This window comes from Dasypus novemcinctus, chromosome 2 (genome assembly GCF_030445035.2).
Source record: "Dasypus novemcinctus isolate mDasNov1 chromosome 2, mDasNov1.1.hap2, whole genome shotgun sequence".
Classification (NCBI taxonomy): Eukaryota; Metazoa; Chordata; class Mammalia; order Cingulata; family Dasypodidae; genus Dasypus; species Dasypus novemcinctus.
The window spans coordinates 44,158,866-44,174,279 of NC_080674.1; the positions used below are offsets into that span (position 1 = coordinate 44,158,866).

A 15,414-nucleotide genomic window follows, 5' to 3' on the forward strand; every position below is an offset into this window, starting at 1 on the left:
TAAAACTTATTTCTTTGATTAATTTACATGCAGACAATTTTTAAAGCATGAATTTATAAAGGGGATAGCTCTTAATATCTTTGATGACAGTGAGTCAGAATATGTAAACTGCTGTATATAACAAAATTATAAAATCATACCTTTTATTTTCTGCCAAATTGGCTCCTTCATCCTTTAGCTGTTTACTTTTCTCAGCACAGCCTTCAAGGAGAATTTCTTTCCTCCGTTTGATGGCATTAAGCCAATTCCCTTCATCATTGTCAACTACATCCTTCTCATCAGCAGCTTCAGCTTCAAACTGCTGTGAAGTGACCTTTGAGACCTTCTCACCAATTTTTCTCTTCCATCCAAAGGAAGCCATTCTGGAAAATTACAAAGAACCAGTTGTTTTAAAATTCAAAATTAGCCCTTTATAGAAGCATTCCAACTAATAGATGAAGAATTTTTTGACTTTTTTTTAAATGAAGACTTTTTGTATTATTATTATTATTATTGGAATAATGAAAATACTCTGACAATGATTGAAGTGATGAATGCACAACTATGTGATTATACCAAATATCACTGCTTGCACACTGTGGATGGATTTATGCTTTATTAATATGTATCAATAAAATTGATTTGTTAATAAAAAGTTTAATGCACAGGAAAAAAAATGAAGAAGGTACATAATAATATTAGACAATCAAGGTTTTTAACTCCTAATTAAATAATGGATCTAGGCTATAGTCATCAGTGATTGTTAAATAATGTCACATGAAAGAAAACTGGACACTATGTATCTCCTGATAGAAATAATAACACCACCCATGAAGTACTCTTGCCAAAATTTAATCCTGAATCAGATCAAGCCCCTACCAGTATATAAGAAATACAGGATACAGAAAAGCATATTAAAAAACATACCATAGATGCAGATAGCAAAATACAGAATGTGGGAAACTAAAGGAAAATGAAACTGATTTCTTTAAGAAATAAACTGCCAGGACAAAAAAAGAGAGCGAGAGAGAGGAAAGTGGAGGTGTGATCCCACAATTAAGAGAGACTTGAGGGAAGTGGATGTGGCACAAATGATACAGCTTCCCCCTATCATATGGGAGAACCTGGGTTCAATCCCTGGGCCCTCCTGGTGAAAAACAGGAAGAGAAAGCATGCCTGCACAGAAGCCAGTGCCTGCACAAGTGCCCACATGGTGAGCCAGCGCCCACGCGAGTGCCCGCATAGTGAGTGTGAGTGCCCATGTGGTGAGTGCACGGCATGCATGGTGATCCAGTGTCCACATGAGTGCCCGTGTGGTAAGCCAGTGCCCACGGTAGTGAGTTACGAAGCAAGATTATGATGCAACAAAAGAGAGACAAGGGGAGAGTCAAGGTGAAGCACTGCAGAAACCAGGCATAATTGACAGGGAACCTCTCTCCACATCAGGAGTCTCCGGGATCGAATCCTGGTAAATCCTATAGGAGAGAAAATGAGAAAAGAAGACAACACAGATAGCAAAAGACAGCAGGGCGGGGGGAGGGGAGGGGGAAAATAAATAAATAAATGTATCTTTAAAAAAAAAAAAAAAGGAGACTCGAAAGACATACTAAACAAATTTAAAGTGTGGCTCTTGTTTAGCTCCTGATTCAAACAAACCAATGGGGAGAAAACATTTATGAAGCAGTAGGGGAAATGTGAACAGTGATTTATTTAATGAAATTAAGAAATTACTGCTATGTTTCCTTAGGTGTGATAATAGTATTATTGCTGTGTTAACAAAAAGAATACTTGAGACTTCAGGGAAGATAGTTTCGGAGTAGGCAGGCAGGGCTCAACTCTCCCTCAAAAGAACTGGAGAAAGGGCAAAAAGCTATCTGACAGACCTGCTTTGGGGGACAGAGCGGCACAACTCCAAAGAGGGCGAGGGAAAGAGAGATGAAGAACCAGAAATGACAACTGTTCCCATGGCAGCTGGGAACGGCATCCATCCCCACCCTCAAGGGGTCAAAAACCTGTGGCTCACTGCAGCTGGCTGGGAATGGAACAAACATGTCCTCCCTGGGAAGCGGGATGGTGCAGCGGAGGGTGGAAAGTGGTTTCTCTTCAGGGAATTTGGCCAGCAGGGCCCACTTTGAATCTCGGCCCTGGCCAGACCAGAAATATGGACAAGTGGAGGCCGAAACAGACACTCCTTGGAAATATTTGCTAACAAGTGCCATCTGCTGGCCAGCCGGGAAACCACAAGAGAAAATCTGCTTTTAGAGTGCTCTTGTCCCAAATCTTGGGAGGTTATCTGTGCCCCATTCATGAGTCTCTAGCCCAATTTTGATAACTTATGCTGGCAATTTTAAAGAGTCAGAATAAGTTGAAACAAAAACCAAAGAAAAGCCATGAAACAAAACCACCAGGAAAGACAGATAAACTATTAAAGTAAATTTACAAACATATTCAGATGCCTACACACCAGCAAAACATTATCAGCCATAATAGGAAACAGGAAGAGATCACCCAGCCAAAGGAACAAACGAAATATCCTGATGAGATACAGGATTTATGACAACTAACAATGATGATCACACAAATCTCAATCAATTCAAAGAATTAAAAGCAAATATTACTAAAGAGATGAAGGATATTAAGAAGACACTGGGTGAACATAAAGGACAATTTGAAAGCCTGCAAAGAAAAGTAACAGAGCTTATGGGAACAAAAGACACAATGGATGAAATTAAAAATACTTTAGAGGCACATAACAGCAGATTTGAATTGACTGAAGACAGAATTAGTGACATTGAGCAAAGAACATCTAAACTTGGAAAGACAGTAAAACAGAAAGAGAAAAGAATGGAAAAAATGGAGCAGGGTCTCAGGGAAGTGAATGACAATGTGAAACATATGTGATATCGGTGTCCCAGAAGGAGAAGAGAATGGAAAGTGGGCAGAAAGAATGTTTGAGAAAATAATGACCAAAAATTTCCAAACCCTTATGAAAGAAATATCAATATCCAAGAAGGACAACACACCCCAAACAGAATTCTCAACCTTTATGAAAAACATAAATATCAATGTCCAAGAAGGACAATGCACCACAAACAGAAAAAAATCTGATGAGCAGACCTACTCTGAGACACCTACAATTCAGAATGACAAATATCAGAGATAAAGATTCTGAAATCCACAAGAGAAAAGAAAAGTATCATATACAAGGGAACCGCAATAAGATTAAGTGCCGACCTCTCATCAGCAAGAAGGCAAGAAGAAAGTGGTATAATGTATTTATAAGATACTGAAAGAGAAAAACTGTCAGCCCAGAATACTGTATCTGGCAAAACTGTCCTTCAAAAATGATAGTGAATTCAAAGACTACATGACAAAAATTGAGCAAGTATGTTACCAAAAGACCAGAAGTAGAAGAGATACTAAAGGGTTGCTTCAGCCGGAAAAGAAAAAAAGAAAGGCAAGAGACTTGGAGAAAAGTGTAGAAATGAAGATAATTAGGAAGAGTAAACTAAAGGGTACAAGAACAGATAATAGTAAGACATGGGCGGCGGACTTGGTCCAGTGGTTAGGGTGTCCGTCTACCACATGGGAGGTCCACGGTTCAAACCCTGGGCCTCCTTGACCCGTGTGCAGCTGGCCCATGCGCAGTGCTGATGTGCGCAAGGAGTGCCATGCCACGCAGGGGTGTCCCCCATGTACGGGAGCCCCACGCACAAGGAGTGCGCCCCGTAAGGAGAGCCGCCCAGAACAAACGAAAGTGCAGCCTGCCCAGGAATGGTGCCGCACACACAGAGAGCTGATACAAGATGACACAACAAAAAAAACCACAGATTTCCGTGCCACTGACAACAACAGAAGTGGACAAAGAAGACACAGCAAATAGATACAGAGAAAAGACAACAGGGGTGGGGGTGGGGGAAGGGGAGAGAAATAAATTAATTAATTAAAAAAAAATAGTAAGATATGATGAAGGAAAGCCAAAGGATGAAATGTGCATACTAAGTAATGCCTTTCCAGTAATAACACTGAACGTTAATGGTTGAATTCCCCAATCAAAAGACACAGACTGACAGAATGGATAAATAGATATAATATTCATCTAAATGCTGTCTACAAGAGACTCATCTCAGATATAAGGACAAATTCAAGTTGAGAGTGAAAGAATAGAAAAAGATATTCCACAAAAATAGTAACCAAAAAAAGAGCTGTAACTATTATTGGTACTAATACTAGTAAATATTAGTACCAATACTCATATCAGACAAATAGTTTTAAATGCAAAACTATGAATGGAGATCATCATATATTAATAAAAGGGACAATATACAAGAAGAAATAATTATAATAAATATTTATGCACCTAACCTGGGAGCCCCAAGATACATTAGGCACACACTGGCAAAACTGAAGGGACAAACATCTCAACAAAAATTGCTAGAAACTTCAATACATCACTCTCAGCATTGGATAGAAGATCTGAGCAGAGGATAAATAAACAAACAGCATTTCAATAATATAAATGAACTAGACCTAACAGACATTTATAGAGCATGACTCCTGTAGCAGTTTGATATTGTTTATGAATTCCAAAAATAGATATCGGATTATGTTTATAAACTAATCTGTCCCTCTGAACATGTAAGATTATACTGGATTCAGAGGTTTCACTTTTACTTGATTAAATAATGATTAAGACTTTGATTGGGCCATGTCGGTAAGATATCGTATCCCTGCCCCCTTGGTGGGTGGGGACTCACGGAGTAAATGACAAGGTTAGTTGTCAACTAACGGAGTTAGTTGGCGTTTTGGATGCTGGAGCTGGGGAAATAAGGACATGGAGGAACACAGCAACTGAGCCCAGAGAGTATCAAGCCCAGGAAAGAGAGGAACCCAGGAAGCCTGAACTCTTGGCAGCCATCAGCAGCCATCTTGCTCCAACATGTGGCAACAGACTTTGGTGAGGGAAGTAACTTACGCTTTACGGCCTGGTAACTGTAAGCTTCTACTCCAAATAAATACCCTTTATAATAGCTAACCAATTTCTGGTATTTTGCATCAGCACTCCTTTAGCTGACTAATACAACCCCAAAAACAGCAGGATATACATTGTTTTCAAGCACTCATGGATCCTTCTCCAGGATAGACAATACACTGGGTAAAAAGACAGGTCTCAATACATTTAAGAAGACCAAAATGATATAGAACACTTTCTCTAATCATAATGGAATGAAGCTGGAAATCAACAACAAATAGAAAAAGGGAAAATTCATAAATACATGGAGATTAAACAATACACTTAACTAATGGATCAAGAAGAAATTGCAAGAGAATCCAGTAAATATCTTCAGATGAATGAAAAGAAGAACACAACATACCAAAACTTATGGGACACAGCAAAGGCAGAGCTGAGAGGGGAATTTATAGCCCTTGGTGCTTACATTAAAAAAGAAGAAAGAGCTAAAATCAAAGATCTAACTGCACACCTGGAGGAACTTGAAAAAGAACAGCAAACTAATCACAAAGCAAGAAGAAGGGGAAAAAATAATAAAGATTACAGCAGAAGTAAATGAAATTGAGGAAAACAACAAACAAAAGAGAACCAGCAAAACCAACAGTTGGTTCTTTGAGAAAATCAAACCCTTAGCCAGACTGACAAAGAATAAAAGAGAGAAGGTTTAAGTAAACAAAATCAGAAGTGGGAGGGGGACATTATCACTGACCCCACAGAAATAAGACAGATTATAAGAGGATACTAATAACAACTGTCCATCAAAAAACTGGACAATGTAGACAAATAGGCAAATTATAGAAATACACAAACTACGTTGACCATAGAAGAGAAGACCTCAACAAGCCAATCACTAGTAAAGAATTGAAAAAGATCATCATAAACCCCCCAAAGAAGAAAAGCCCTGGACCAGATGGCTTCACAGGGGAATTCTACCAGTCATTCAAAGATAATATAATACCAATCTTCCTCAAGCTCTTCAAAAAAATTAAACAGGAAGGAATGCTACCAACCCCATTCTATGATGCCAATATCACCCTAATATCAAAACCAGATAAAGATGCCATGAAAAAAGAAAATTACAGACCAATATCTCTAATGAATATTGATGCAAAAATCCTCAACAAAATATTTGCAAACTGAACCCAAAGCACAATATGGGAATTACACAACAGCTTTTATCCCAGGTATGCAAGGGTTTTTCAATACAAGAAAACCACATTAATAAACTGAAGAAGAAATATCACATGATCTGCTTGACTGATGCGGAAATGGCATTTAACAAAACACAGAACCCTTTCTTGATAAAAATATTTCAAATGATAGTAATAAAAGAAAGCTTTATTATCATGGTAAATTATATATATGAAAAACCTACAGCAAGTATTGTATTCAATGGTAAAAAACTGAAACCTGGGGAGTGGATGTGGCTCAAGCAATTGGGCACCCATCTCCCACATGGGAGGTCCCAGGTTCAGTTCCCAATGTCTCCTAAAGAAGACAAGCAGATGCCAAAACCAGCAGATGCCACAACCAGGAGACAATGCAACCAGCAGGGAGCAGAAGTGGCTCAAGCAGTTGAGCACTCACCTCCCATATGGGAGGTCCTGGGTTTGGTTAACAGTGCCCCCTAAAGAAGAGGAGCAGACAATGAGCAGACAGAAGTGGGAGCCATCTCAGTGGGGGGGGCAGGGGAGGGGAGGGCTAAAAAACTATAATCCATGCTGTGTAGCAGAGCTCCAAAATGTATTCATCAAATGCAATGAATGTGCCACAATGACAAGAGTTCGGTCATGTGGGAGAAGTGGGGGATGATGGGGAGTGGGGGGATATGGGATCCTCTTATTTTTTTAATGTAACATCTTTTTATGATCTTTGTATCTTTAAAAAATAAATAAAATCTACTTAAAAATATAAACATATATACATATGTATTAAAAAAAGACTGAAAGCTTTCTCGCTGAGATCATGAACAAGACAAAGATGACCACTGTCACCACTGTTATTCAATATTGTGCTAGAAGTTCTAGCTAGAGTAATTTGGCTAGATAAAGAAATAAAAGGCGGCGGCGGACTTGGCCCAGTGGTTAGGGTGTCCGTTTACCACATGGGAGGTCTGCGGTTCAAACCCCGGGCTTCCTTGACCCATGTGCAGCTGGCCCATGTGCAGTGCTGATGTGCGCAAGGAGTGCCCTGCCACGCAGGGGTGTCTCCCACGTAGGGGAGCCCCACGCACAAGGAGTGCACCCCATAAGCAGAGCCGCCCAGCATGAAAGAAAGTCCAGCCTGCCCAGGAATGGTGCTGCACACATGGAGAGCTGACACAACAAAAAGAAACACAGATTCCCATGCCGGTGACAACAACAGAAGTGGACAAAGAAGACGTAGCAAATAGACACAGAGAACAGACAACCGGAGTGGGGGGGAAAGGGGAGAGAAATAAATAAATAAATCTTTAAAAAAAAAAAGAAATAAAAGGTACTCACTTAGGAAAAGAAGTGAAACTTTTTCTATTTACTGATGATATGATCCTACAGGTAGAAAATCTTGAAAAATTCACAACAAAATCACTAGAATAGACAAGTTCAGCAAAGTGGTGGGATACAAGATCAATACGCAAAAATCAGTAGTGTTTCTTTATAGTACTGATAAGCAATGTGAGGAGGAAATCAGAAAAAAATTCCACTTATAATAGTTAGGTTTATTTAAAGGACATAAAGGACCTGTATTCAGAAAATTACGAAACATAGCTAAAAGAAACCAAAGAAGACTTAAACAAATGAAGGGCATTCTGTGGTCATGGATTGGAAGACTTAATATCATTTTTTCCTTCTTTCTTTTCTTTTAAATGTTACATTAAAAAATATGAGGTCCCCATATACCCCCCACCCCACCCACACCACCCCTCCCTCTCCCCCAGTCCACCCAGTGGGCCACGACAGGACACACAATGTCCAGCATCCATCCCTGAAGCACCACCCAGGACAACTCCAAATCCTGAAAATGCCCCCACACCATATCTCTTCTTTCCTCTCCTGACCATTAGCAGCCACCATGGCCACCCTCTCCACATCACTACTACAATTTCTTCACTTACTAATCACAAGAGTTCCCCAGCAGAATACCAGTAAGTCCACTCTAATCCATACTCTATCCTGTGGATATGTGTGGATATCTCCCATCTTGTGGACCTGAAATGGCTATGTCCAGTTCCCCTCTACATCAAGAGGGGGTTTATATTCCAAATGGATGATGGATGCAATTCTCCTGCTTGCAGCTGTAGGCACTCTTAGCTCCCTGGTGTGGTGGTTGACCCTCTTCACCTCCCTGTCAGCTGGCCAGGGTAAGTCCAAGAAACCAGAGGGTAGGAGTCACAAGTCTGCTGAGGCCCAGGGCCTGGCTGTCACATGGACAGTTCAGAGATTCAGGTCTCCTGAGTATACACCAATCCAAATGCCAACCACAGGTCTGGTAAAAGTAACAGAAGAGGCATGTGTAGAAAGGTAGTATCTGAGTCCAACTCCATCACACTCAGGAACAAACTCCAAAGTAGGGCCAACTGACATGGCACTGAACTCCAGAGTCATCTGCCTTGACCAAAACCTGTAGGTTGCTGCAGCCCTCAGGAGAACCAGCACCTGGGTTTCCATCTACCTTGGCTCTCTCTGGTACCCTGCTGAGGCATGTATAAGTGTCACCCTCTGATGACCTCCCGACTCTTTTTTGGAGACTCTTAGCCATATAAACTCACTTGTCCTTTTGTCCTTTCCATTTCCCCCTTTTTATCCAAACTCAAAAAGCAGTTTTGAACACCTGATATTACATGTAGGCTGAGATATTCTGCCGGTCTGAGTTGATCTCTTTGTTCATGGTCTTTTTGTAGTTACATCATCAGCTGGTGCTTGGTAGTAATCCCTCGGTGCCAGGAAGGCTCATCCCTGGGAGTCATGTCCCATGCTGGGGGGAAGGCAATGCATCTACATGCTGAGTTTGGCTTAGAGAGTGGCCACATTTGAGCAACATGGAGGCTCTCAGGAGGTAACTCTTAGGCACTCCACAGCTATAGGCCTAGTTCATATTTCAGGCACACAGGCTCATAATTGGAGCCATCAGTATCAAGGGCTCATAGTTGGACCATCCATCTTTATTGGTCTTTGCCATTGCACTTGGGGGACTGTTGTTATTCCACTGGGGAATGTGATAAAACTCCCCTGGTCAGGAACTCAGCACTCTCTCGTCTGTCATTTCCAACTGAAACCACCATGAAAATATCCAAACCTTTCTATGTACTCTGTATACATGCCCTGGAGAACTCCCAACCATGTGCCCCCGACCAATGACACCCCACACAAGTGCTCCTCTCCCAATATAGTTGAACCTCTCTGTAGTCCAAAATTTCTTCAAAAAAGAAGCCCAATATATTGCCAGGTTCCATTAATAGAAAAATGGAATATAGTGATGGGTTTAAAGGTTAGATAAAGAATACACAGAAATTTAGAAAAATTAAATAAAGGAAAAATAAATTGGGGTATCAAAAAATTAAAAAATTAAAAAGCTTTGTTTTTACATTTTGCCTTTCATCACTGCTACAGGTGTTGCCCTGTATGTACAGTGGCAAGGCAATTTCTTCCATTTCTTCCTCAGTGTCTACCTCTTTTCTTTCTTTTTTTTTTTTTTTTCCTGATTATTAAGTTTCTCTTGACGTAAGCTTAAGGTCACAGTAATTCACATATACAATATATGGTACTCCCACATATCAAACATCAAACTCTTTGTCCCTTCCCCAACTGTGGTCTTTTTACATGTTCATATTATATTTGCTGCAGCTAATGTACAGATATTGAAACAATAGCTTTAAAACATGGTTCCATTTGGGTTTACATTATGGGTTATATTTTAGACAATACAATTTTCTAAAATTTTAGTTATCTTATGTTTTACATTATGGTTTACATTTTAGCCTATAGACTTTTATACATTTTTGCTGTAATTTAACATGACCTATATCCATCATGGCATGATCTTGTGGAACACTTCCATTGCCCCACAGTTACCCTGATTCCATGTATTCAACGCCTCTTTTCCCCTCCCCTCAGGGCCCACCATGACAATCAATCTTCATTACTTGAAGGGCCATATTCAGAGATACCTGCAAAAATGTTGAGGGCTTGACACACTTGACTGCCCTAACTCAATGGGAGCCACCGATTCTCTCAAGAGATACAATTCCCTCTGTTTGAGAACATCAGTCCTCCCCAGGATGTGGGTATACCTTCACTCTCATTGTATGGGTCTCCACCGGATGATATAATCCACTATGACAAAATGAGCACTCACACACTCCCCAGAAGCTTGCCCTGTGTCAGATGCCCCCCCACTTAAGCATCCCTAACAGGCAACCTTCCATATTACATTCTCTAAAGAGTTTTCTCTGCATCACAATTTCAACCACGTACCTGACAATCTCCCATGATCAAATGGTCTGCCTACCCTCTCCACAATTTCTTTGGCAATCTGACCCATCTTCCCATCCCTAGCGCCCCTAAAGCCCATGCAGCCCCATCCAAAGGTATCCCTATGCCCCCATTTTATCACTTCCCTGTACAAATACTTACCTCCAGCTTATCATAGGTTTCACCCAAGTAGCTGTCAGCTAACAACCTTCCTCTACCCCCCAACTACCTTAAAGTTTATAATCCAGTCTCTAGCTCTCTGAGACAGCTTGGTTGACTTATTTCATATCAGAGAGGTCATGTAGTATTTGTCCTCCAATGCCTGGGTTGCTTCATTCAACGTAAGGTTCTCAAGATTCATCCATGTAATCACATGCCTTTGTACTATATTTTTTCTTATAGCTGAGTAGTATTCCATTGCATGTATATACCACATTTTATTTATCCATTCATCTGTTGATGGACATTTAGGTTGATTCCAACTTTTGGCAATAGTGAATCATGCTGCTATGAACATTGGTGTGCATATATCAGTTTGTGTCCTTGTTTTCAGATCTTCTGGGTAGATACCCAGTAGTGGAATTGCTGGGTCATATGGCAAATCTATAGCTAGTTTTTTGAGAAACCGCCAAACTGTCCTCCGGAATGGCTGGATCCTTCTGCATTCCCACAAGCAATGGATGAGTGTTCCCATACCTTCACATCCTCTCCAACAACTGTAGTCCTCTGATTTTTTGAGAGCTGCCAGTCGTATGGGAGTAAGATGGTATCTAATTGTTTTGATTTGCATTTCCCTAATACCTAGGGATTTTTGAGCATTTTTTCATGTGTTTTTCAGCCATTTGTATATCATCTTTGGAGAAATGTCTGTTCAAATCTTTTTCCCATTTTTTAAATGGGCTGTTTGTCTTTTTATTTTCAAGATATAGGAGTTCTTTATATATGCAAGATATAAGTCTCCTATCAGATATATGGTTACCAAATATTTTCTCCCATTGCATAAGCTCTCTTTTCACTTTCTTGACAAACTACTTTGAGGTGTAGAAGGCTTTAATTTTGAGGAAGTCCCATTTACCTATTTGTTCTTTTGCTGTTTGTGCTTTTGGTGTGAAGTTCATGAAGCTGTTTCCTATTATAAGGTCCTGTAGATGCTTCCCTACTTTGCTTTCCAAGGTCTTTATGGTCTTGGCTCTTATATTTAGGTCTTTGATCCATCTTGAGTTGGTTTTTGTATAAGGTGTAAGTTGGTAATCCTCTCACTCTTTTACATATAGATATCCACTTCTCCAGGTACCATTTGCTGAAGAGGGCATTCTCTCCTGAGAGGGTTTGGTGGCCTTGTCAAATACCATATGGCTATATATATGAGGATCTATATCAGAACTCTCAATTCGATTTCATTAGTCAGTGTGTCTATCCTTGTGCCAATACCATGCTGTTTTCACTACTGTAGCTTTGTTGTATGTTTTGAATTCAGGTAGTGTCATTCCTCTAATTTCATTTTCCTTTTACAATATGTCTTTAGCTATTCGGGGCCTCTTTCCTTTCCAAATAAATTTCATAGTTTCTTAGTTCACTAAAGAATGATGTGTTGATTTTATTGGGATTGCACTGAATGTGTAGATCAGTTCTGGTAGGATAGACATCCTAATAATATTTAGTCTTTCTATCCATGAACAGGGAATATTTTTCCATTTATTTAGGTCTTCTTTGATTTCCTTGAACAGTGTTGTGTAGTTTTCTGTGTATGAGTCTTTTACATCTAGTTAAATTTATTCCTAGGTATTTGATTTTTTTATTTACTACTGTGAATGGTATTTCATTCCTGATTTCCTCCTCAAATTGCTCATTATTGGTGTTCAGAAATGCTACTGATTTTTGTGCATTTATCTTGTAACCTGCAACTTTACTGAACTAATTTGTAAGTTCTAGAAGCTTGGTTGTTGACTCCTCAGGGTTTTCTATGTATAGGATCATATCATCTGCAAATAGTGAAATTTTGACTTCATCCTTTCCAGTTTGGATGCCTTTTATATCTGATTCTTGCCTCAGTGCTCAAGCAAGTACTTCTAAGACTGTTAAATAGGAGGGGTGATAGTGGGCATCCTTGTCTTGTTCCTGATCTTAGAGGGAAAGATTTTAGGATTTCACCATTGTAAATGATGTTTGCTGTGGGTTTTTCATATATACTCTATATGGCGGCGGACTTGGCCCAGTAGTTAGGGCATCCATCTACCACATGGGAGGTCCACAGTTCAAACCCTGGGCTTCCTTGACCCGCATGCAGCTGGCCTATGTGCAGTGCTGATGCGCGCAAAGAGTGCCGTGCCACACAGGGCTGTCCCTGCGTAGGGGAGCCCCACGTGGAAGGAGTGCACTCCATAAGGAGAGCCACCCAGTGCGAAAGAAAGTGCAGCCTGCCCAGAAATAGCACCGCACACAATGAGAGCTGACACAACAAGATGACACAACAAAAAGAAGCACAGATTCCCATGCTGCTGACAACAACAGAAGCGGACAAAGAAGAAGATGCAGCAAATAGACACAGAGAACAGACAACCGGGGTGGGGGGGGAAGGGAGAGAAATAAATAAATAAATAAATCTTTAAATATATATATACTCTTTATCATTTTCAGAAAGTTTCCTTCTATTCCCATCTTTTGCAGTGTTTTAATCAAGAAAAGGTGCTATATTTTGTCAAATGCTTTTTCTGCATCTATAGATATGATCATTTCATTTTTTTCCTTCAATCTGTTTATGTGGTGTATTACATTAATTGATTTTCTTATGTTGAACCATCCTTGCATACCAGGAATGAACCCCACTTGGTTATGGTATATAATTTGTTTAATGTGTTGTTGAATATGATTAGCAAGTATTTTGTTGAGGATTTTCACATCAAGGTTCATTAGAGAGATTGTTCTATAATATTTCTTTCTTGTGGTGCCTTTGTTTGGCTTTGGTACTAGAGTAATGTTGGCATCATAGAATGAGTTAAGCAATGTTCCTTCTGTTTCAATTTTTTGGAAGAGTTTAAGCAAGATTAGTGTTACTTTTTTCTGGAATGTATTGTACAATTCACCTGTGAACCTGTCTGGCCCAGGACTCTTTTCAATTGGGAGGTTTTTAATGACTGATTCTATCTCTTTACTTGTGACTGGTTTGCTGAGATCGTAAGCTTCCTCTTTTGCCAATGGAGGCTGCTTATGTGTTTCTATGAATTTGTCCATTTCCTCTAAATTGTCCTTCTTGTTGGAATATAGTTTTTCAAAGTATACTCTTATGAAAGTCTTTATTTCTGGGGGTTCAGTGGTGATATCTCCTTTCTTATTTCTTATTTTGTGTATTTGCATCTTCTCTCTTTTTTTCTTTGTTAATCTAGCTAAGGGTTTGTCAATTTTAGTGATCTTCTCAAAGAACCAGCTCTTGCTTTCGTTTATCTTTTCAAGTGCTTTCTTATTTTCTATTTCATTTAGTTCGTCTCTGATCTTTGTTCTTTCTATCTTCTTCCTTTGGGGTCAGTGTGTTGTTTTTTAACTAATTCCTCCAAGTATGCAGTTAGTTCTTCAACTTTTGCTCTTTCTTCTTTTGTGATGTATGAATTTATGGCTATAAATTTCCCTCTCAGTACCGCTTTTGCTGCATCCCATAAGTTTTGGTATGTTGTGTTATCATTTTCATTAGTTTCAAGGTAGTTATTAGTTTCTTTTGAGATTTCCTCCTTGACCCACTGTTTTTCTAAGAGTTGTTGTTGAACTTCCAAATCTTGGTGCCAAATCTGGGTCTCTGGCCCTTGCAGATTTCCAGCTTCATTCCACTGTGGTCAGAGAAATTATTTTGTATGATTTCTTTTTTTTTTTAAAGATTTATTTATTTATTTATTTATTTATTTATTTATTCCTCTCCCCTCCCTCACCCTGGTTGTCTCTTCTCTGTGTCTATTTGCTGCATCTTCTTTGTCAGCGGCACGGGAATCTGTGTTTCTTTTGGTTGCGGCATCTTGTGTCAGCTCTCCGTGTGTGCGGTGCCATTCCTGGGCAGGCTGCACTTTCTCTCATGCTGGGCGGCTCTCCTTACGGGGTGCACTCCTTGCATGTGGGGCTGCCCTACGCGGGGGACACCCCTGCGAGGCAGGGCACTCCTTGCGTGCATCAGCACTGCACATGGGCCAGCTCCACACAGGTCAGGGAGGCCCAGGGTTTGAACTGCGGACCTCCCATGTGGTAGACAGACGCCCTAACCACTCGGCCAAGTCTGCTTCCCAATGTATGATTTCTATCTTTCTGAATTCATTGAGACTTTTTGTTTGGCCTAGCATGTGCTCTATCTTGGAAAATGATCTGTGTGCACTTGAGAAGAATGTATACCCTGCTGTATTTGGGTGTAATGTTCTCTATATGTCTATTAGGTCCAGCTCCTCCAATATATTGTTGAAAGTGTTTGTTTTTTTATTGATTCTCTTTTGAGATGTTCTGTCCAAAGTTGATAATGGTGTATTAAAGTCCCCCACTATAACTGTAAAGGCATCTATTCCTTCACTTAGTTTTTCCAGGGTTTGCCTCACGTATTTGGAGGCACCCTTGTTAGAAGCATAAATGTTTATGATTGTTCTTTCTTCTTGAAAGATTATCCCTTTCACTAATATGTAGTGTCCATCTTTGTCTCTCACAATTGTTTTGCATTTAAACTCTACTTTGTCTGATATTAATATAGCTACTCCTGCCCTTTTTTGGTTATTGTTTGCTTATAAGATTGTTTCCCAGCCATTCACTTTCAACCTCCTTGCATCCCTGGGTCTAAGATGTGTTTCCTGCAGACAGCATATAGATGGGTCATATTTCCTTATCCAATCTTCCACTCTGAGACTCTTGACAGGTGAGTTTAATCCACTGACATTCAGTGTTATTACTTTCAAGGAATTACTTATATTAGCCATATTTTCTTTGGATTTGTGTTTGTCTTATGTTGTTTGA

General features: G+C 39.8%; 1 protein-coding gene across 3 annotated transcripts in view; it reads right to left on the reverse strand.

The window, feature by feature from the left end:
* Positions 1 to 15,414, reverse strand: part of TTC33 (tetratricopeptide repeat domain 33) — a 77,634-nt gene that overhangs the window by 55,088 nt on the left and 7,132 nt on the right. For all 3 annotated transcript variants that reach the window (XM_004448202.5, XM_004448201.4, XM_004448200.4), the window contains exon 2: positions 141 to 362. In XM_004448202.5, coding sequence (XP_004448259.1) covers positions 141 to 361 — 221 coding nt within the window. In that variant the 5' untranslated portion in view covers position 362. The remainder of the gene's footprint in view (positions 1 to 140; positions 363 to 15,414) is intronic.